This window comes from Saccostrea echinata, unplaced genomic scaffold, assembly GCF_033153115.1.
Source record: "Saccostrea echinata isolate AGI-Se365-2 ecotype Australia unplaced genomic scaffold, CSIRO_AGI_Sech_v1 ptg000047l, whole genome shotgun sequence".
In the NCBI taxonomy this organism is placed as follows: domain Eukaryota; kingdom Metazoa; phylum Mollusca; class Bivalvia; order Ostreida; family Ostreidae; genus Saccostrea; species Saccostrea echinata.
The window spans coordinates 10549553-10571341 of record NW_026889796.1 but is presented as its reverse complement, the minus strand read 5'-3'; the positions used below and the strand labels follow the sequence as shown (position 1 = coordinate 10571341).

Below are 21789 nucleotides of genomic sequence, written 5' to 3'. Positions count from 1 at the left end.
TCAATGTTTAACACATTATGAAAATGAATTTAAAATTGATGAAATGTTTTTAGCTAAGAAATACAGCCTAAGAAATACATCTTTAAATTGTGTATTTTATTAGACAACATGGAAATACTATTGCGAATTCTATGTAGAACTTATGTTACATTTTGGTTAAAATTACATACAAATATCAATGTTACAGATGTTTTATCACTGACCCCACAAAGCATAGCATTTCATGTTGATTCACAGAAAAAAATCAAGACTAAATTGCAGCGTATTAATTTTTAGTGTAAAGTGTCACCATTTTTTTTCATTCAGGGGTAATATTTGTTTTAATTCTGTTATATCTGTCATACATGACTAGCCTTCTGGTCGTAATCCATTTAGATGAAACGACAGCTTTAGTTGATTTTTAAATGTAAAAAGTTCCTCCTAGATGATAGAAGTACTCCTTACATTTATAAAGGTAATGAAACTATCAAGTATATGAATCTTCATTTCTGTACCTGCATAGTTTTTTTCAAATCTTTTTTTTTTCCTAAGGACAGTCTTTGGTTTTCACAGAATATTATGAAAATGACTCTTCAGGATTATATACCCTCCCAAATATGAGTATGCATGATGCAACAAATTGTACTGCATAATCAACATCGTTCTATCAGTGGTAGCTTACAAAACAATCTGTGAATGCAGCATCCTATGTTCTGTGTGTGTGATACATTATTTGTGGTAAAAATGGAGATGTATTGGAAATCTGTGCTGGTTTTAACGGTATTACTGATGACAGAAGGTAGGTTGTTCGCAAAAAGGAATTCATATTATGTAATTTTTACGGTAAATTGAGAAAATAACCTTCTGGTTATATTGTTATATTCTTTTACAGTACATTCCTATAATTTCAAGCCAGGCATAGCATAAATTTTAATATGAAGTAATTATTTACATGTATATTACTTAATGAAATAAAATTGATCATCCTTAAGCTATTTCGCGTTTGAGTTATTTTCCAAGGCATGAAAATATTTTATCTAGTAGTTACACTTTATCAAGTCTCCAACTATGGCTAAATTTTTGGATCAACAATCAATTAGTGCTGATGATTTTAGTCAATTCAATCAATGATTCTCAAATCTTTCTATCGTTTGTGGGTTTTTTTCATTGTATACAAGTCAATCATTCATTTTCATAGCATACATAAATACAGGAAAAATCGTGAAGCTTTACATGGATCATAATCAGTTCCAGGTTACCATTATGCTAAACACTACATAATTATTGCTGGTTTTAAGGTCAATACGATGATTTACCTACCTAAGGAGTACAATATTAACCGCACCCGAAGGACGAGGTGAATATTGTACTTTGAAGGTGGCTAAATCATCGCATTGATTGAAAAAAGCAATTAATGTTTTATTATATGATTCAATTATTTAATGACACAAACCCTTTAAGCAAAAATGTCATCTTTCTTGTATGCATTTGCTGAAGTCCGGTGCGTAGCATCAGTTTTGAAAGTTGGAGGGATTATAAGCACAAAGATGACAACTTATCTGAAAAAAAATCTTTGAATAGCCAAAAAAAATCAGAAATCTAGAATTATTCAATCATAATCAAAAAGGGCTATTATGCAAAGAATAGATAGAAAGAAAATGATGAAATATTAGCATGAGATTATAAGACATCATTAGAACCAGTAAAAGATGTTTTTGCAGTATTTTATCTAATTTCCTTTAATTTTAATATGAAAGAGAAGTCAGAGAACTGATAAAGAATATATTAAAAAGAAAATGGCTTTTCATGGTTAAAAATCAGAAAATAACTGAAAAATAAGTAAATAAATGATACTAAAACTGTGATTTCAGGTTTTTTGTATCTGTCTTGTTATTTTTTCCACTGTAATCGTAATTTGCTGAACACGAATGCTCCGCTTGGGTGTACTCTTGCATCATTTAATACGATGAGACGTCTATGATGTATTCTGCCAAAAAAATTGCGTGGTGTAGTATAATAACTTCAGTCTCCCAAAACTGTTGGCATGGTTCTATATACGACATCAGGTTTTTACCGAATATGTTGATTAGGTGAAGCGATACCCTAGATCGACATTGTCTGAAAATGATGGAGTGTGTTGGCATATCGTGAACATACGTTTTAAGTTCCAGAAAAAAATATGTACATGCTGTCTTACAGTGACCCCTAAGTCAAGTAAAAGTAGAGTGCTATTTGACTTTTGACAGCTGAGTGTTTGTCATCAGACCTTGATTCCCTGCAGAGAGAGTATGCAGAATGGAGATTACAGAGTTCTCCCGAGTATTCTACGAATATTGGTATATACAAATTCAACGACAGACTGGGAAATTTGGCATCATCGGGACTCGAAGAAAATTTTGTATGAATCATGCACAATGCTCATATTTTTTTTCAATCTAATGCCATCTGGAAAAATCATTGTAAATAACGTAATAAATTATAAACTTTCTACATTTGATTTTTTGATGGCTTGCTAATTATAAAGCATACTGTAGCTTCATCATATTTCGTTGAACACCAATTTTTGCTGTTTTCATGGTTGATCAAGACTTCGAAATTAAGTGACCAAAGAATATCAACTTTCACTAATGATAGAATAAGCCGAAGTAGCTGTCCACCAATTTTCATATCAAAAAATTGTATCTTTTGTCAAAACTACGAAATTTGATCCCCTAAAAATTGATCATACATAAGTATGTTAAACTATTATATTTTGTATACAATGAATCCTAATTTAATGCATTTGAGGATTTTAGATCTGAATATTAAACAGTTACACAGGAAAATTAAAAATGAGCTTTATTTGCTAAAATATGATTTATTTTAGAACAAATGTTTAGACCTTCTAAATCGTTTGAAGAGCATTGATTACAACAAACTATCACCGAAACAACAGATAGATTTTGATGTGTTCAATGATACATTAATGACAGTTGTCCAAGGATATGACTGGCGAGAGTATGTATATTTTTATGGTTTTTTCTAAATTCCTCTGTACATTATAAGAAGTATCAGAAGTAGGCAAGGAAATGTACCGTTCAACGTTTTATTATTTCATATCACTTTAATCACAGACGTAAAAGAAATACATGTATTTTGAACATGGCTGACATGTTACGAATGATTACCTTTGATTTCAAATTAAAGTATACTCAGAGCTAAGAAAAACAATTATCTCATGAAAGTAATTTTAAAATGATACATGCGATTAAGTTTCTGAACTTCATATTTGATGCAGAATTAATCATTTATTTACATGTAGCATAATTTATGCATTGCATAGATACAGCTCTTTGAATCCAGTAAATTTCCTAGAAGGTCCACAAGTTGATCCATCTGATCTGCCGAAAATAACGCCATTCGATACGATAGGTGACTATGAAAACTACATCAGACGACTACAGCTGTTCCCAAAGCAGGTTTATTTATTTATTTTTTTTTTTTTGTTTAATGTCCCTTCGAGAATTTTTCACACATTGGAATCGAACCCGCGACGTAAGTATCAATTCCTTACTCTAGCGCAAATGCTCTAACCACTGCGCTACGCGGGCGACCACAAAGCAGGTAAACAGAATATAACAGAATATAAACAATTTCACATTTTACCTTTCTAGCTTTGGCTTACTATATTGAGTCAGTGTAAAAATAGTGTATAATACTGTCATTTTTCCCATGTCAGATTGATGAAATGATATCAAGATTTGAGACAGCAATAGAAAAGAAGCACACGTATCATAATGTATCAGTGGTAAGTAGAGACTGTGTATTTTATTAATCACTTGATCATCTTTTTGTTGTTACATAAGAATCATAAAGATGAGCAAATTATGTTGACAGAATATTTAGAAAATTGTAGAATATTACCTTTCGTGTTTGTAGAAAGAGTTAATGACTTAGAATTGTTCATTTTTTCATCCTAGAACAGAGTTCCAGGTCAGATAGATGCCATTCTTGAAGGCGTAAATGTTACAACTTTTCCTTTGTACGAACCTTTTTTGGATCAATTGACAAACCATACAACGATACAAGAGTCCAGAAAGTAAGATTTAATAAAATACGAATCTTTCAGTTTAAGTGCTCGAGAATCCTAAAATATTTAAATCGTCACTTTAATTAGACAAGAAATAAAGTAATGGAGTTGACACATTTTCTCATGCACATGCCCATGCTTCATCTTTTAGTTTGTTGCCAGAATTTGAATGTTATATAATAAATCTTTAAGTTTATCAAGAAAAAACATGTTAAGAATTATGTAATATATGCAAAAGATTACCACCTTTGTAAAATTGATTATTCCCCATTTATTCTGCACATGAAAAAGAAATAATAGAACATGTTTCATAATTAAACTACTGCTTTGATTATGATAGAAAATGCAAATAAGGTAAGTTGATTTGGTCTTCTTTTAACCTGTTAACGCCTGATTTACAACACACAGGCCCGTAGAAAGCAATTTCAGTTCGGGGGAGGGAGGAAATACCATTTTCAGTTTGCGTGAGCACCACTAAGCAAAAATTCCTACAAAAGCAAAAAAAAGGTCATCTGATGTAATTATTAAGGGGGGATTCATAAAGTAAGTACTGTGAAATCACTAATTTTTTAATGTTGTTTACATGGTATGAAGGGGCCCATGCATTCATGTCCTCTACGAAATATATTCATGGTATGAAGGGACCCATGAATTCATGTCCTCTACGAAATGTTTTCATGGTATGTAAGGACCCATGAGCTCATGTCCTCTACGAAATGTTTTCAAGGTATGCAGGGACCCTTGAATTCATATCCTTTACGATGGTATGAAGGGACCCATGCATTCATGTCCTCTACGAAATGTTTTCATGATATGAAGGGACCCATGAATTCATGTCCTCTACAAAATGTTTTCATGGTATATGGGGAACCCATGAACTCATGTCCTCTACGATGGTATGAAGGGGCCCATGCATTCATGTCCTCTACGAAATGTAAATTTTGTGCATATAACAAGTCAACACTTCTTCTTTCTCGAAATCAAGTCCCCACGAACCAATATTTTTTCCTCAAAGCACAAAAATTTGACTCCACGAAAATATGTGACAGTACTTTTGTTTTCTATAGTATACTATATATCAGCAAAATTATTGGCGAGAGGGGCAAGCCCCCACCCCCCCACCCCCACCCCACTTACCCCCCCCCCTTCCCCACCTAACTCGGGTTCCTATGGCCATGACAAAAGCAAATGTATTTTACGCTTTTCGATAGTTTCTTTTAGTAATTTAATTGCATTTTTGTTGTGTTTTAGGCAACTTTCTCAAATAGGCATTACATGCACACAGGTACATATCCTCTTAGTTTTGCAATGACGTACAACTTAAAATGCAAATCTCCTCTAATACCCCAAACAAAAACATCTGAATATACGAATCCTCTCTCTAATACCCTAAACAAAATATTTCGTTCAGCCCTAAATTCAATGCATATAAAATCAGTCCCTTATGTAATGTAAACCACAGTCAATATTCAATTTGTTCATACACTTTTTTCGACGAAGTAGTCCTGTGAACTCTTTAATCTTTCCGTACTGATTTTCATTTGAAATATTTATGAATATTTTTCGATTACAGGAAGAAGTTGCGACAAAGAGTTAAGCCAGCAATCAAGTTAATTATCCAAAAATATCACAGTTTAAAGACATTTCTTCAAGATGTAAGTTATAGCAAGAGTCTCCATGATTGCCTGTATGTCTGTTTATTTGTATCTGTGTTTGTAAATTTCGTCTTTTAAGTTTTTTTTCTTGTATGAGAACCTGTATATCTTGTGAAAAATATCTTTTTTAAAAAAAGCACTCTTTCTGTTTCCCATTTCATTGGATATTATGAGTAGATAGCTTTCTTTTCCTCCATTTCAAGGTGTACTTTCATAATCTCAGAACTAATGTTGGGGTAAGTAGCTGGGATAAAGGGAGAGAATTCTACAAAGAATGTCTAAGATGGTACATTTCATTGGATTTATCACCTGAAGAAGTACATAACATAGGATTAAGAGAGGTGGAAAGAATTTATATGGAAATGAAAAAGGTAGGTGCATTTAATATATTGATAATGAAGTAGACATCATATCAAATGACTTTTACTTTCTTTAAACATTTTTAATATTTTACAGGTCATGATGAAACTTAACCACCAAGGCTCTGTGAAAGATTTTTTTGATAAAGTAAAAGCAGATCCCCGGTTCTTTTTACAAAGCGGGGTAAGAATACTTTGCCATTATTATCAAAATTAACCGTGTCGATACTTCATACAGAGAGAGAGAGAGAGAGAGAGAGAGAGAGTTTATTGACAATTTTTCATTGTTCGTTTCAGGATGAAGTTATTGAATGGTACAAGAACGCAATTCAAAAAGAAATCAAACCAAAATTACCAACTTTGTTTAAAAATCTTCCAGACTTACCATTAGTGTAAATATCCTTAATGCAGATGCTGTTTTTGAAGATTATGTTCAAGTTTTGTTGAATGCAAATTTTTCTTATCAAAATTGTTCTACTTTTCACATATACATATGTAATTCGTTTTAGGAGATTTCAGTGAAATACATGCAGACTTTGTATTGCCATGATTCCTACATAGTTCAACTTTTGGCTACTGTGCAATCATTAGATTTCGTGGTGGCTCAATTTTCAAGGAATTCGTGAGTACCACTCATCCACGAATTAACATCCTCCAGGAATTAATAAACTATGATTACAAAGTCATATTTCCTTTTGTAGATATAAGAGAGTAAATGAAATTACGTCCCCACGAACCTGTAAATTTCAAGCAATCCACGAAAACTGGCCCCACGAATTTTATTGATTCCACAGTATCACACTAGACGATGACATTATTTCTTGTCCTCATATTAACTTATGTTTACCTTCAACATTTTTTTTCAAACTGGGCTGATAATTTAACATTGAAAATACAGGTTTCCCTTGTAAAAAAAAAATTAAAATGGTTATATTGAGGAAAGTAAAAGAAAGTTTAAAACTTTAAACTCATAACTTATCAACGACATAAAATTTAATGATCTTAGCCTAAAATGCATTAATTCATTTGGTTTTAAATGTATGATTTGCATTGTAGCATTGCTATACAAAATTTGTTTTGGTATGAATTTCCCGAAGTGTGTTGCATACATACATGTATAATTCCTAGAACGTTGACTTTTTGCTTTACAGTGTGAAACCAAACCCAGTTGATGGAATTTTTGGACAGTATTTTGCAGGGCCTTCAGATGGATCCCGGCCAGGAGTGTTTCAAGTCAATGTTCATCATCCCACTAAATTGTAAGATTCTTCAAGCCGAAATACTGACATTTATGGCAAGCCCTTCTAATTTTATTCGAGAAAAAAAAATTCTTTCAATTTCTTTGAATAAGAGATATCTCTTTAGCTTAGAGAGATATCTCTTTAGCTTATAGAGATATCTCTTTAGCTTAGAGAGATATCTCTTTGACTATGAGAGATATCTTTATAACCTAGAAAGATATCTCTTTTTACAAGAGAGATATCTCTTTTCACAAGAAAGATATCTCTTTTTACAAGAGATGTAACTCTTTTACTTAGATATCTTTTTAAGCTAGAGAGATATCTCTTTAAGCGAGAGAGATATCTCTGAATATTAGAGAGACAGGGCCTGCCATAGACATCCCTAGTATCATAATTTATATGCATCTTGTTTATGTACGAACCGCAACCTCCTACTTCGATTGTTTTGAGATTCAACAACTTTTAGTATTTAGCATTTTCGATCTGTCGTATTACAATTGTAGCTGTATGACCTAAAAATTGTGAGACAAGGAAAAAAGTAACTATGAAATGTATGAACTACTCATATTTTTAAAAATTTTAATAATTTTCTCTTTACAGACCAACAATTGATTTTATGGCTTTGGCTCTCCATGAAGCTAATCCAGGTCATCATTTGCAGGTGACAGGAATTGTCAAACAAGGATTTTTTTTTCTTCCATGTATAGATGTTTTTGAGTCGCCTGCATAGCAGAACGACACATTGGGATCATTTGGCATGGCATCTGTCTATCCGTCTTTCTCTCTGTCTCTCCGTCTTTCTATCTGTCTGTCTGTCTCTCTGTCCGTCTGTTATACCCTCTCTGTCCGTCTGTTATACCGTATATCTTGAGAACTGTAAGAGGTAAGGATATGATATTTTGCTCATGCATTGCTTGGTACAATGGCTTTTGCTAAATAGCAGGGCTACTGACCTTATGATCTCGAACTTGCCTTTGAGCTGCTTTTCAAAATAGTTTGTTTATGCCACTCGCATTTAATTCTCTGAACGGTGAAAATAAGTCTGATGTACACTGCTTGTTGTAAGACAGTTTGAAAAAGAAAAATAGCTATGTTTCTATCCAATTGATTTCTACATCTGTTTACCATCAAGAACACAACTAACTGTTAATAAATATATCTTTTAGATTTTGAGAGGTGGGGCATTTATAGCTATCATATATACTGTATTTTTATGATCTCATGAAACTGTGCTTTCTAACTAATTGATATACATTCATCACATTAACTAAAATTTAAATGTATTTGCTTAATCGTATGAAAATAAAGGAGGATCTGTATATTGACTCGGATTTATAATTCAAGATAAGTCGTCGGTTGACAATTGTAGTACAGAAGAAGACTCTTAGATATTGTTGAATTGAACGCATATAATTTAATGAATTATTATTTTAATTAAATATTCATTTTAGCTTGAAGTGTTGCAGAATCATATATCAATTTGATTGTCACATTTTTTTAAATATATTATTCTAATACAGTCTTACTAACCAGAGATTTTTTTAAAAAATTTTCTTTGCAGTCAAAGGAATAATCTATAATTTTAGTATGCAAATAAATAACTGTAGAGTGTTTCAATAAAAGCATGTGTCGCTATAGCATAAATAAAGACATGAATGAATAGAGCTAAAGTATGCTCATTTTTTATTGTCATATTAGCATTATAGTTATTACAAAGAAAAAAAATATCCTCGAATAGAGAGAATGAGCTCTAATAGTATTTATTTATATTGTTAAATGCGAAAATCAAATGGAAATGTTTCCTCGGCCCTCGAAGCTAAACTGAAGCTATACTGAATTCGTCTTCACTTCTAAAGTCAATCCTCAACTTTGCTTGAATTACGAACCCAAGTTGATGTATTGATCCCGGCTTATTTTTAAATTAATAGCAGAATGTACATGTACTTTAAAAATTTTAGTTTGGGTGGTAGAGGTATATAATAAAGCTTTTTTTAAAAAAGCGGTATGAGGTCATAAAATATTCCGAAAAAATAACAAAATATATTTCTGGATAATATAGGCTGCAGCTTTAATAAGTGTTTAGATTACAAATGTCAGACAAGCATTTAAGAAGCATTATGTGCGACACACTCAAATTTGGCATACACCTTCTAGGGAAACCCATAGCAATGCATTATACAATACATATACTTAGAAAAATTGCTAACGCCCATCATAGAAAATAAATGTTCACCTTTTCAATACTTGTTTAAGTTTAAGACGTATCCGGTGTATAAATATGTTACTATTGTTAAAAGTAAGTATGTTTATGCCCAAACTAAAAAAAATGGACCCAATATTAACTGAAGCGTAACAATTCCTTAGAAATGCATGGAAATTGTGCTCACATTATTTAGAAAGATAAATTTCCATTTTCTTTATTGTGCTTACGTTCTTAATGTTTGCATTCTTAAAAAAAATCAGAAAAAGCGTGACCGATTATGCAGCATTTGACCATAGAAAAGTCTGGGAGGGTAGTCGGTGGTGTCTTTATGGTATTCCTTTGTAGAGGTTTGTTAAAAGTGAAACAATTCAATAATTGATGTTTCCTCTGGTTACAAATGCTGTTCTAGATTACTATAGTAACACATATACTGTATATTTTTTGTGAACACGGCATTCAATAGACACCACACGACTATTGCATGGTTGTACCGTAAATCTGTGGCAAGTGTGATGGACTGGGTACGAATGCAAAAGTACTGAATGACTACTAGGTGACTTGTAAGACATATCGCTCTAAGTCATTTGAGAGAAAGGGACACCGCCGCAATTGCCATCTTCGGTAGCCGCAACTTCAGATCGTGCAACAAATGGTGAACAATCGGCTTCCGGTAAAGAGCAAGAGCCACGAACCATCAAAAATGGCCCTGTCTAAAAAAAATTAACGGGTTTTTGTCAGTTGATAGTGTAGTCTTTTAGCTTTTCTTTGCCTTTTTCTTTTTTCGATATCGATTATATTTCGTGAAAAATAGAGTTTGAAGTATGACGGTGTTTTAAAAGAAAAATGCTAGTAGAACGTCATTTTTCTGTAGCGTAACGTCGTAGGGCGGAAAAAGCAATTTTACATGTATGAATTTAACTGATTGAATTTTACAGATACCATGTAGTAAAAATAATGTGTGTGACTGTCTCGAAAAGTTTTCACTCCGCCTGGTTCCTATGTTAATATTATTTTATAGAAGGAACATTCTTTTACTATCCCTTGAACACATTTTTGAGCGATGCTTCGCTCCTAGTTAAGTATTGAGTATTGATAATCATAAGCAATATACGATTTGCTTCAAATGAAGATAGTTTGTTCAACTTAGTTTATTTTTGTGAAAAACACAGGGCCAAAAATGATGGTTCGTGGCTTTAGCTCTTTGATTGCGACAAGAAGACAATTTTACGACGTTGTGTTGACACCAAGATATCGGCAACTTCAACTGCAATGAGCAAGAAGGCATATTAGATTTACTTGTTTCTATAGGCAAATGTTTTATTTACAGAGGAAAATATTGAATGATGCGCCAGAAATTTGTCTAGTTTTATTGTATATATGCTAAGTATCTAAGCACTGCCTCACAGAATTCAGTAGACATAAGCTGAATTTACGGATTAGAGTTTTCTTTAAAATAGGTCAAAAGTCGACATCAAGTGGAGAGTAAGGCCTATATTTTTCTGAATATCACACGCAGTGCACATGCTAAATAGCGCATACTTTTTCAAAAGTCAAAAATATGCTATATATCGGCACTATAAAGAAAGGTCTGATAGAAAAGAAATTGATCCAACCAAAACAACCCGTCACGGTAGCCTAGTGGTAGAGCGTTCGCATTGAAATCGGGAGGCCAAGGACGTCAAACCTAAGACGTAAGCATAGGTATTGAACATTTCTTCGGCAAGCGCCCGACATCAGAATGATTAATTCATTGATTCATTGATCTTATGTTGTTTTGCGTCCCATTTCAAGAATTTTTCACTCGAGACGTCATCATATACCGGTGAAGATTCAAATTTAGAACTATACTCGGCACTCAGTGCCATTGAGCAGTGAACGTTCTCTTTCGTGCCATCGCCTATCGTGACACGTGCCCTAGATTTTTAAGGTTTCATCGAAAAGACCCTTGACTTTCACTTCCAATGTCGGGCGCTTGACGAAGGAACAGTCACTACCTTTGTTAACGTCTTAGATTTCACGCGGTCCGGCGATCGAGAACCCGCACCTCCCGATGACAAAGAGAACGCCCTACCAATAGGCTGCCGTGACCGATCCTAGCATTAGAAGTGAATTTCTTGGATTATTCAGGTGAGACCTTAAAAACGGAGGCCCCGTGTCACTAAAGAACATTCACTGCTCAATAGCCCTGAGTGTCGCGTATTCAAAACCCTTCACTGGTATGTGATGACGTCTCTAAATGTGTGAAAAATTCTCAAATAGGAAGTAAAACAACATACAATCAATCAATCCAAGCAAAACATGAGCAAAATATTCAGTCTCTGTCTTTAACAGTTCTTAAGATAAAAGATGTGTCAGGCAGACAGAAAGAAGCTTGGCAAAGTGAAACTGACCCCATCATGGTTTATTTATATATTAAATGTGGCAATTGCATGCGAAACAAGGATTTTTTTAAAATACTCTAGTTAAATGTCTCCTACGTCTTCAAATATTCTTTTCTCTCTAAGTTCCCATAACTCACTTTTAGACTTTCAAACAGTATAAAAACAACAAATTTTCAATCAGAAAAGCCTGCTTATAATTATTTTTTTTCCTAAATTTTAGATTTCTATTGCATCTTCCGCTAAACTACCCAAATACAGAAAACTTAGGGGTGGTTACTACTACTCGCCTCCAGCAATTCCCCCCCGACACTCCGCGTTTACAGAGGTACACACTTGTAAGATATCTAGTGTTGTAATGTTCTTAAAATTTTACTGGCTGGGCATGTATATTCAGACTTTTATTTATATACTAAGTGTAAGTACCTTAAAGATTATTTTACATTGGAATAATATATACTGATTTTTTTTATATATCAGTCCAATGATTCTTTATCTCGTGGGAATAATTTTATTGTATTAATGTAAGAGGAGGCAGTGTTCCTATTAACCTTTTGTCTTTGTCATAATTAGATAATTTTTCTCACAGGGATGGGCATTGTATGCTGAATCCTTGGGTGAGGATATGCAGTTGTACAAGACAGATTATGAACTGTAAGCAATTATGGTGAATATTATTACCACTCTCTCTTTTTTATTAACCCTTTCCATTCTCTTTCTCGATCCCACTTTATTTACTAGTACCCTTTCAACTACCCCATAGATCTGCAGTAGAACTATTACAATTCAGTCCCCCATAATTTAATATACTAGGATACTTTGAGTTTGTGAGTTTACATGGCAAGCCTAAACTGAAAAATGATTGATTTTCAGTCTGGGAAGATACGGAATGGAAATGTTTAGAGCCTGTCGCCTTGTTGTCGATACGGGATTGCATAATTTCAAGTTTGTATATATTTGTTCTTTTCGTAATCTCGTTTTAAAATGAGATACATTTTAATTAAATAAATAAAGGTTTGATATAACGATTGTATATCTCGATCGTTAACTTGGATAAAATAATACACAGTTACGATACACTGTAGGACATTATTATTTATCGAATCCTCGAACGTGGTTATTTGTGCTACGCAAAAATCTTTTTACATAAATATCCCATTGCGATTCAAACCAGAAACATACTGAAGTCATCGAAATTTAGCTTAATAATTTTCATTGTAAAAAAACAGCATTAATAAATGTACTTGATGGATCATGCGAGTCCTATCTACTTAAGAAATAAAAAACAAGGTTAAAGGTTAAGGGCTTCTCAGTAGATTTGATCACGTGCTTATAATGATAGAACAAAGATCGTTATTGAGAATAATCTTACTATTTTATGAGTTCTTCATATATGTTAAGTCAAAAGCGGTGGTATCATAAGTTTCAGTTTACATACCTTCAAAGGAAAATCGGGTTAAAGAGGTAAGCGTGATTTTAATAATATCATTCAAATCATTATTCACACCGAAGGAAGATCTAACTGACAATTGTTGATTGAACAACAAATATCCATACGTTTCAATTATTTTATCCTTGTCATCGCTAACAAATTAGAATTCTCTGTGACAGAAATTTGTAGGCAAGATATTATCTCTTGTGAATCGGTCACGCTATGACCTCTGACCTCGTGATAAGTTCATACAGAATTGAACATATTTTCTCTGGAATAAGTTCATCTTAGAAAATATTTGCAATTGTAAATATATTCGAATAGCATAATTCCTGTTTCTATTAAATGTATGATATAGATATATACATATACACGAGTATATAATACAAAAACATACTTCATAGTGAAACAAATCTCTATATATGCATTAAGATTTCCTAGTTAAATTTGCTTTCATTTTTCCCCTTGTAGCTGGACAAGAGAAGAGGCAATACAATATCTTTTGAATTATACAGCATTTGATGAGACTAAGATAAACGTCGAAGTTGATCGATACATAACATGGCCAGGTCAAGCATGCACATACAAGATCGGCGAGCTGAAAATAAAAGAATTACGCGCTAAAGCCAAAGAAGAATTAGGTATGGTATTTTGAGACACCTTAAATATGTTACTGCCAACAGATTGGTTGATTTACAGGATTCATTTTTAAGAACACTGCCATCACTCATGTAAAGATGCTTAAGAATATTTCTTTCGCTCAGATCAAGAAATTGATAAACCTAATGCATCGTAGGGATCGAGCTGCAATTGAATGGTCAGAAGGGGGAATGATTTAAGAGTTATGTTACTCTCTAAGGTTTAAAGATAATATTCAAAAATGAATACAGTAAGGTAAAAAGTAAATTTACAAACATCAGATATTTGATTTAAACGTTGAATGTTATCTTTAAACCTGATGAATCGTTATGCAGTGCATATTTGCATCTGCAACTCCCCTTTACCTTTATTTTGAGAATTTCCAGGAAGAGCAATAAAAATGCGTGCTTTCAGTCAATTTGAGGAAATATTGGCATCACATCGGGAAGTAAGAAGGATTTTTTTTTTCGGAATATTAGTGCAATACTTATGATTAACAGCTACAAACCCTTGAAACCCCTAATTATTGTTAATTGTTTATTAAACATGCATTTTTTTTTCTGTTAAGAGGGCTCAAAACCAACTTTCGGTAATGGAATGGAAATCATTTAATCGTTAAATCACTGATTTGGCAAAGTTGAAGATGTCCTAACTTTTTAAGTACAAAGTTGTATACTGTATATAATTTCTCCCCTAAAATTAGGATGTTGCGTTTCTTTTGCATTTCAGTATATTTATGATTGAAAATTGATAAGTGAATGAGACAAGTTTCTGTGTATATTTTAAAGGGCATATTAAATGAAAAAAATAAATTTGAACTTTAACCATTTGTCTAAAAATAAAATTGTTTATTATTATTTGAATCTTAAGATTTTAAGAAAACATTTACTGTTATCTTAATCACATTTTTTTGGGTATTTTTTAACTTGCTTGTACATACATAATCCACAATCGTGAAGAAACTGAATCTCTCTTTCTCCAAGGATGCTTTGTGGCTGGTTTTGTTAAAATTGGCCCGGTGTTTCTTTCATTAGGGCATGCAATGATCTACTGAATTTTGTTTTATCACGCTCGCTTGAAACTGGGATTGGCAGTATGGTTGCGGATGAGGCCCAAATCTTGAAAAAGAAGCTGATATTTGAGGGGTCCCAGGTGCATTTTTGTGCTAAAATGTAGACTACATGTTATATGTTTACATATTGTTTGAGCTATGGATATATGAAATGCAATTAATTAGCACTTAACAAAATTGTCCCAACATCTATTTCATTTACTCTCTCTCTCTCTCTCTCTCTCTCTCTCTCTCTCTCTCTCTCTCTCTCTCTCTCTCTCTCTATATATATATATATATATATATATATATATATATATATATATATATATATATATATATATATATATGTCTACCCTCTTGAGACATGATTGACATTAAAAGAAACCGCCCCTGCCATCATTGCATCCTCCTGTAAGCTTGAAATACTCATCCATGTTTTGCTCTATTTTCTCCTTGATTATCTATATATTTTTATAAATTATTATACTTGAAGACTTTTGCTAAATTAATCTTATTGGCACCCCTACTCCCTGTATCAAAACACGAAAGTTACACTCAGATCGAGATATCATCATTGTCAAAGTTCACAATGTCTCTTTTCCCTTGAAGGTTCAAAATTTGACATCAGAGATTTCCATTCCACTGTTTTGAAAGAAGGCGCCCTTCCTCTTCATATTCTAGAGAAGAATGTCAATCATTGGATTGCAAAAACAAAGGAAAAAGCACGAGAAACAACAAATCAGTGCACTTCGGATGGATTCAGAATAAATTCTTACTTTAAAATATTTCTGATTATTTACATCATCATTTTCTATTAAAAAGTATAGAATCAGGTATGTGATGTATATCATAAGTATTATTGTACTTTTCAATTGATGGTTTCAGTGTATAAAATACCCGTTATTTTTATTTGAATATCCAATTATGTAAATTCATTTCTTTATTCGAATACATGTACATGTATATTTTTTGTGTTTTTAAATGATTTGAAGTGAATAGATACGTCTTAGCTGCTTTGTTTTTTATTACATTCTTTAGATATTGAATATTTAATCTTCCCAGTGCCATGATGAAGGCTCTGGCAAAAGTAAAACTGTGTGATCAAAGAATATTCTATCTGATTCCAGGAGAGAACAAGATTTACTTATGGGCTTTTATGGCCTTGTGGATTTTTTTTTTAAAAATCAAAACTTTAAAATTTCACTTGACTCTTGGAGACTGCATATTTATTCAAAATGACGTATTTTTCTAGCTAGTCTATGTATTATGACGTCATGAAATGCGTCATTATCCTTTAATCCTGAAAATTTCTTTAAAATAGCCAAAAGATTAAGCTGTTTTCAATATTTTGCTTTGAGCCCAACCTCTGATCCAGAATGTGCAATTATATGATTCAAGAATTGTTTGTGAAAATTATAATCCATGTTTAATTTTTTGGATCGAGTGGTGGGCTCATATTTTAATTCTTTGCTAAAGGTTCTCAAATACATCTATTTTCTTCAAAATCGAAGAATGTTGCAATTTCACAAAGCCTGTTTTTAATACCTGGACTCTCAGAGGACACTTTTTTTATAGAAAATGAAAGCACTAAATGTTTACATGTACTTTTATTGATGTTTGAAATGGGACCTAGGGTCTTGGTATATTACCAGTTAATGGTATATGGGCAGGGATATGGGCATTGTATGGATAAAGTGAATCTTGCTCTTTCGAAAAACAGGTATTTTTGTGATCTTCGTTGAAGTGCGGTCAGCTTACACTGTAGTATCTATTGTTTTAGTATTAAAATGTTAATACACAAATAATCGGAAATGTTTCATTCTTTAAGATATTTAACTTGATCTTATTTATAAAAAAAATTAAGAAAATAGATATGGCAAATATTCGTGAAAGCATGATTGTTGTTCGCACTGGAAGCTCCAGATGAGAAGGGAGTAGCCTTGACTTCACAAACCATTCTTCAACTAACATCTATTGTAGTGACATCGGAACAGATCCCTTCTTAAGAATAAGGGAGAGCATATCTAGAAGATTAAATCTGCGCCTGTGCAATGAAGAAGATGCATCTTTTTTTTAGATGATTAGAAAAAATGGCACATAAGAATAGTGACATTAAAATATTATTTGTGTTAGGATTACAAATATTTAAAGATTGGATGGTCATTCACACAGAGAAATTAAAGAATATGACTATAAAAATAATAGGTTCTTTGTCTAATGATCATCTCTTCTGTATAAATTCGAAATTCTTACGATGTTTAAATTTTTTTTCAGTTTCAGTTCAGATCTCTGCATTGCTAGGTTTTTATTATATGGTTGCTAGGTAAACAAAATAGTGGCAAGTTCTTGTAGTCTGTCTTCATCCTCAAATTTTGTCGTTAGCAGAAAAAAATTGACAACTCTTTTATGAAAAACGTCATTGAACAATGAAGTTTTATTACTTCCAAAGCATGAGTAGAAACAACTTGAAACAAACTAGTATGACGTTATTTTTTTTTAATTTTATGATCTCTAAAATGGTAATATCGGTTAAGAAAGGAGCAGAGCTTCTAAAAGATCACCATTGTTTGTTTTCCAGATCGAGTCTGCACGTGTCTACATGCCGTTGCTTTACGAACGTTGTGAAAGCACAAGAACATCACTTTCAGAAATGGCAGGCCTTTTCGTAATATTAAATACCCAAGCTTTGCATTTGCTATAGTGTCAAATACACTATTCAAATTAGAACGTTGAGTATGGGGGAGGGGGATACATCTTATTAATTGAATCTAGTTTGAATGCCAAAGTATTTTTTAGATATAATGCTAAAAGTGTTGTAACATGTTATATAGTATAGAACATTTTTCTTGCTATGAGAATCTGTATGAAAGATGTGTTGCTTAAAGCATATAAACTTTAAAAAATGATAGTATTTCACGCTTATTTTTTTTTACACTACATATCTAAAACGTAATTTTCACAAACAATTTTTCGAAACGTAACGTTAATGGAATAATATTTCATGTTTAATTTTGCCATTTTTTAACTCTCAAATCTAAAACCTCATTTTCATAAGCAATTATCTCAAACCCTACGATTATCCGTTCTGTGGACGGATAATGATAGCATATTTAATTCAAGTTCTTATGCAAAACAACCGTCGAATGTTTTTTTTTTTTTTTTAACAAGACTGAGAATTTTTGAAGAGGAAGTATTTCGTATCATTTTAATGACATGAATGAATTTTTAAGCAAGAATATCATAATACTAGAAATAAAATCTTTCAATTAGTTAAATTTTTTGATAAGTAGATTGCAACTTTTACATGCGAGGGTTGATTTAAAAGTAATATCACAAAGACAATAAAATCTTTAATAATGAAAAGTTTTCATCAAAACTTTGTATACTATTATCTCAATTTATTTGGACTTTTGCCCTAAATTTTCATTCAGATATATGCAATACTTTATGAAATGTTAAAATAAACTCAACACTGTGTCTCGTCTATCGCGGCAAAGCATGAATGTACCGAAGTCGTTATGACGATTCACTTCGAAGCTCGTTTTAAATCTGATGATACACAAGATTTACGCAAAAAAAGAAATGAAATTACATTTGAACAAAGTTTAAATGATTTTAATACTAGTACAACTCAAAACACAACGGTTTATGGCAATTAAGATTATAAAACTGAAGCATGTGGGAGGTTAAAAAAAATTATGTGGATGAACTGAAAATGAGTACCGAAAAGTTACATCATAATGACGTTTGAATGGAAACATTCTAATCATGCAGCGATAGACAAAACCAATCATTGTGTTTGTCATAATGTTTTTAAAAAAGTATTAGATATATTCGAATGAAATGTTCAGGCAAACAATTAGATAGATAGGGGTATTAGGAAGTCAATTCTGTTTATAACGATTGATTATTTAAGATTTATAGCAGTTGAGACATTTCTTTTGTTTCAACCCTTGCATATGTAATTACATGCATTATGTGAAAATTCGAACTGACATTGCTCTAACATTGATATAATCAATTCTTCAAGAAAACTTGTGAAGAATATGGTAAAGACAACATATGGTTTTTTATTATTTTTATAAGCAGATTGCAAAAGCTATTAAGTAAATAAATTATAATGAAAATTTGATGTCATTGTGTTCTATCTAGTGTCATATTTTTCCAATATAAATGTTTTTGTAATTTGCGGAATGACACCCCTTGGGTGTACCTATAAATGCCAAGCTGACATATAACTATGTTGCGAGTCCTTTGCCAAATCGTTTAAGTGTCAAGTTACTAGATTCTGCTTACATAGTTTCACATAAATCAGGTTACTACTTTATACTGTGTGTAGTTGTAAACTATTGTTTCAATTAATAAGACGAAATTAAATAACGATTTACTGTATGTGTACTTAAAAAAGCGGGCTTCATATTTTAGCGGCTTTGGCGCAGACAACGATGCGCTAATTCATGAATACCGCTAAGAAATCATTAATAAATACAATATACGGCAAGGACATGTACAGCGCTAATTCATAATTTCGCCAACAACTCCATACCCAGTCATTGCGCTAAATTTTGAATACACCAATTTATGTACATGTACAGTATTTTCAGCAATTGTTTATTATTGAATATGAAATTTTTGGTTTCAATGGGAGAAACAAAAGAAATTTTATCGTACTTTTGTTGTCTTATTTTTTTCAGCGTAAAAACTGTGTACTCCATTCTTTTTTTAACATATCAGATTTATATAATGATAACAAGATTAGATATAGCAATAGAAAAAAGCACAGTTAACATAACGTATCAGTCGTATGTAAAGACAAAAAGAATCAATATATATTTATTTTATATATTGCATTTTAATTTTAAACATAAGAACCTTTAAAACCAGACATTAATTCTGACAGCCTATTGATATGAATTGTACATATGTTTATTTACTACTTGTTATTAAAAGAGTTAATTATTTTGAGAATTTCATCGTAGAATAAAGTTCCAGGGCAGTTTGACAACATTCTTGAAGGCGTTGATGATACAAACTTTCCCATTTACAGACCGTGTCTGGATCAATTGACAAACCATTAAATCACTGAACAGTCCAAAAAGTAGGATTCGGTACATATCGAACTCTTCAGCTCAGGTACACGAGTATCTAAACATTTGATATTACAGTCTGCATTTGGTTCAAGAATTTTTTTTTTAAATTAAACATCACTTAAGCTAATAAGTCTAAAGCTAGTTTGAAATACACGTACATACATTTTATACATTTCATCTTTTAGTTCGATGTCATTTGTTTGTAAATTAGAGAAAAAACTTTCCCAGTGAATAATTATAAAATGTTGGTTTTTTTTTTAAATGTAACCAAACATGGCCCACTTTGTACAATTATTGATATGGTTGTCTTTAATCTTGATTACACCTGCTTTAGGTCAAAGCAAAAGTTCCTTTGGGCATCAGAATTGCTTTTTAAGGACACTCTATTATATCTCTAACCCAAATTAGCATTACACGCATTCATATGCTCCCAACGTTTTTCTGGGATAATTGCCCGTCTTCCTCAATGCTCAAAATCAAAATTTCTTGTTCAACTTTAAATGTCAAACCCAATAAATCAGCATTTTGTGCAATTTTTAACAATAGTCAATGTCAAGTTTGTGCATTTATTTTTCCTGAAGGATCTAAATTGTAAAGGAATGTCTTTACAAATTTATTATACAAGGGCTGTTCGAAAAGTTCGCGGACATTATCAATATTTAATTATATTCAAGAAATTCAAGATCAGCACATTATCTTATGTAAAAATATTTATTTTGTTGATGTGTGAAGTGCCATTCCCTAAATAAACGATTACATGGAAATAGTGTTACTTAATTGTAAAACTAACACGTTTGTTACCATGGCACACTAAATAGCATTGTAACGTCAAAATGAGTTTCTCAATACATTATACTCGTACAGTCTGGCACCAAACCCACATATTAAAAATGCCAACTTTCGAACAAGCTTTGTGTGTTATAAAAGCAAATGTGCAACTGAAATTACCTTGTCAGAGAGGACTTGCGACAAAAGTCAAACCAATTATCAAATTAGTTCTCCAAAATACATGAGCTTAAAAACATATTTTCAGGACGTAAGTTATATCATGTGTATGTGTGTTGTTTAATTGTTTGTTCGGATGTATGCACTTCTGTTCACAAATTAATTTGAGAGAAGTCACTAATTTTCATGGGCGATTAAGCTTCGTTATTTTTAAGTTATGGAAAGACCCATGAATTCATGTCTCTTATGAAATGTTAAATCACAATATTGATCTACTTACCTTGAAGTAAAATCCCCACGAACCAGGGTTGGGGTAATTGAAATAAGTAATTGTAATTTACTGTATTTAAAGACATTTTTTCAAAGTAATTGAAAGTATTTGTAATTGAGTTTGTTTTCAATTACAAGTAATTGAATGTATTTAAATACATTCCAAAAATGTCATTTCAATTACAGTTCAAATACTTTATTTTTCAAGTTACATATTAAAAAGGTGTTTTATCATAATGCATACCAGTTTATGTTTATTCGATAACTAAATGTACAGCATAAACACACTGCCCAGGGCAATAAGAAAGGTCAAATTTAATAATATCGCTGCTTCAAAATATTCATGTATTTGTTCGTCAAAATTTTTGGAAATAAAAATGAAGTAATTGATATGTATTTAATTACATTCCTCGAAGTTATTGAGGGTAATGAATTACATTTGTTAAAATCAATTTAATTGTAATTGCAAGTAACT

At 32.0% G+C, this 21789-nt stretch overlaps 1 protein-coding gene across 1 annotated transcript; it reads left to right on the top strand.

Moving 5' to 3' along the window:
• Positions 1-663: 663 nt before the first annotated feature.
• Positions 664-16022, top strand: LOC133202577 (uncharacterized). Its single transcript, XM_061338414.1, has 17 exons — positions 664-778; positions 2226-2377; positions 2846-2976; positions 3302-3437; positions 3698-3766; positions 3939-4057; positions 5622-5703; positions 5907-6074; positions 6160-6246; positions 6360-6454; positions 7214-7321; positions 7904-7964; positions 12108-12212; positions 12474-12538; positions 12758-12829; positions 13788-13957; positions 15619-16022. The coding sequence occupies exons 1-17, from the start codon at positions 676-678 to the stop codon at positions 15825-15827; spliced, it is 1932 nt and encodes a 643-aa protein (XP_061194398.1). The 5' UTR covers positions 664-675; the 3' UTR covers positions 15828-16022.
• Positions 16023-21789: the final 5767 nt, after the last annotated feature.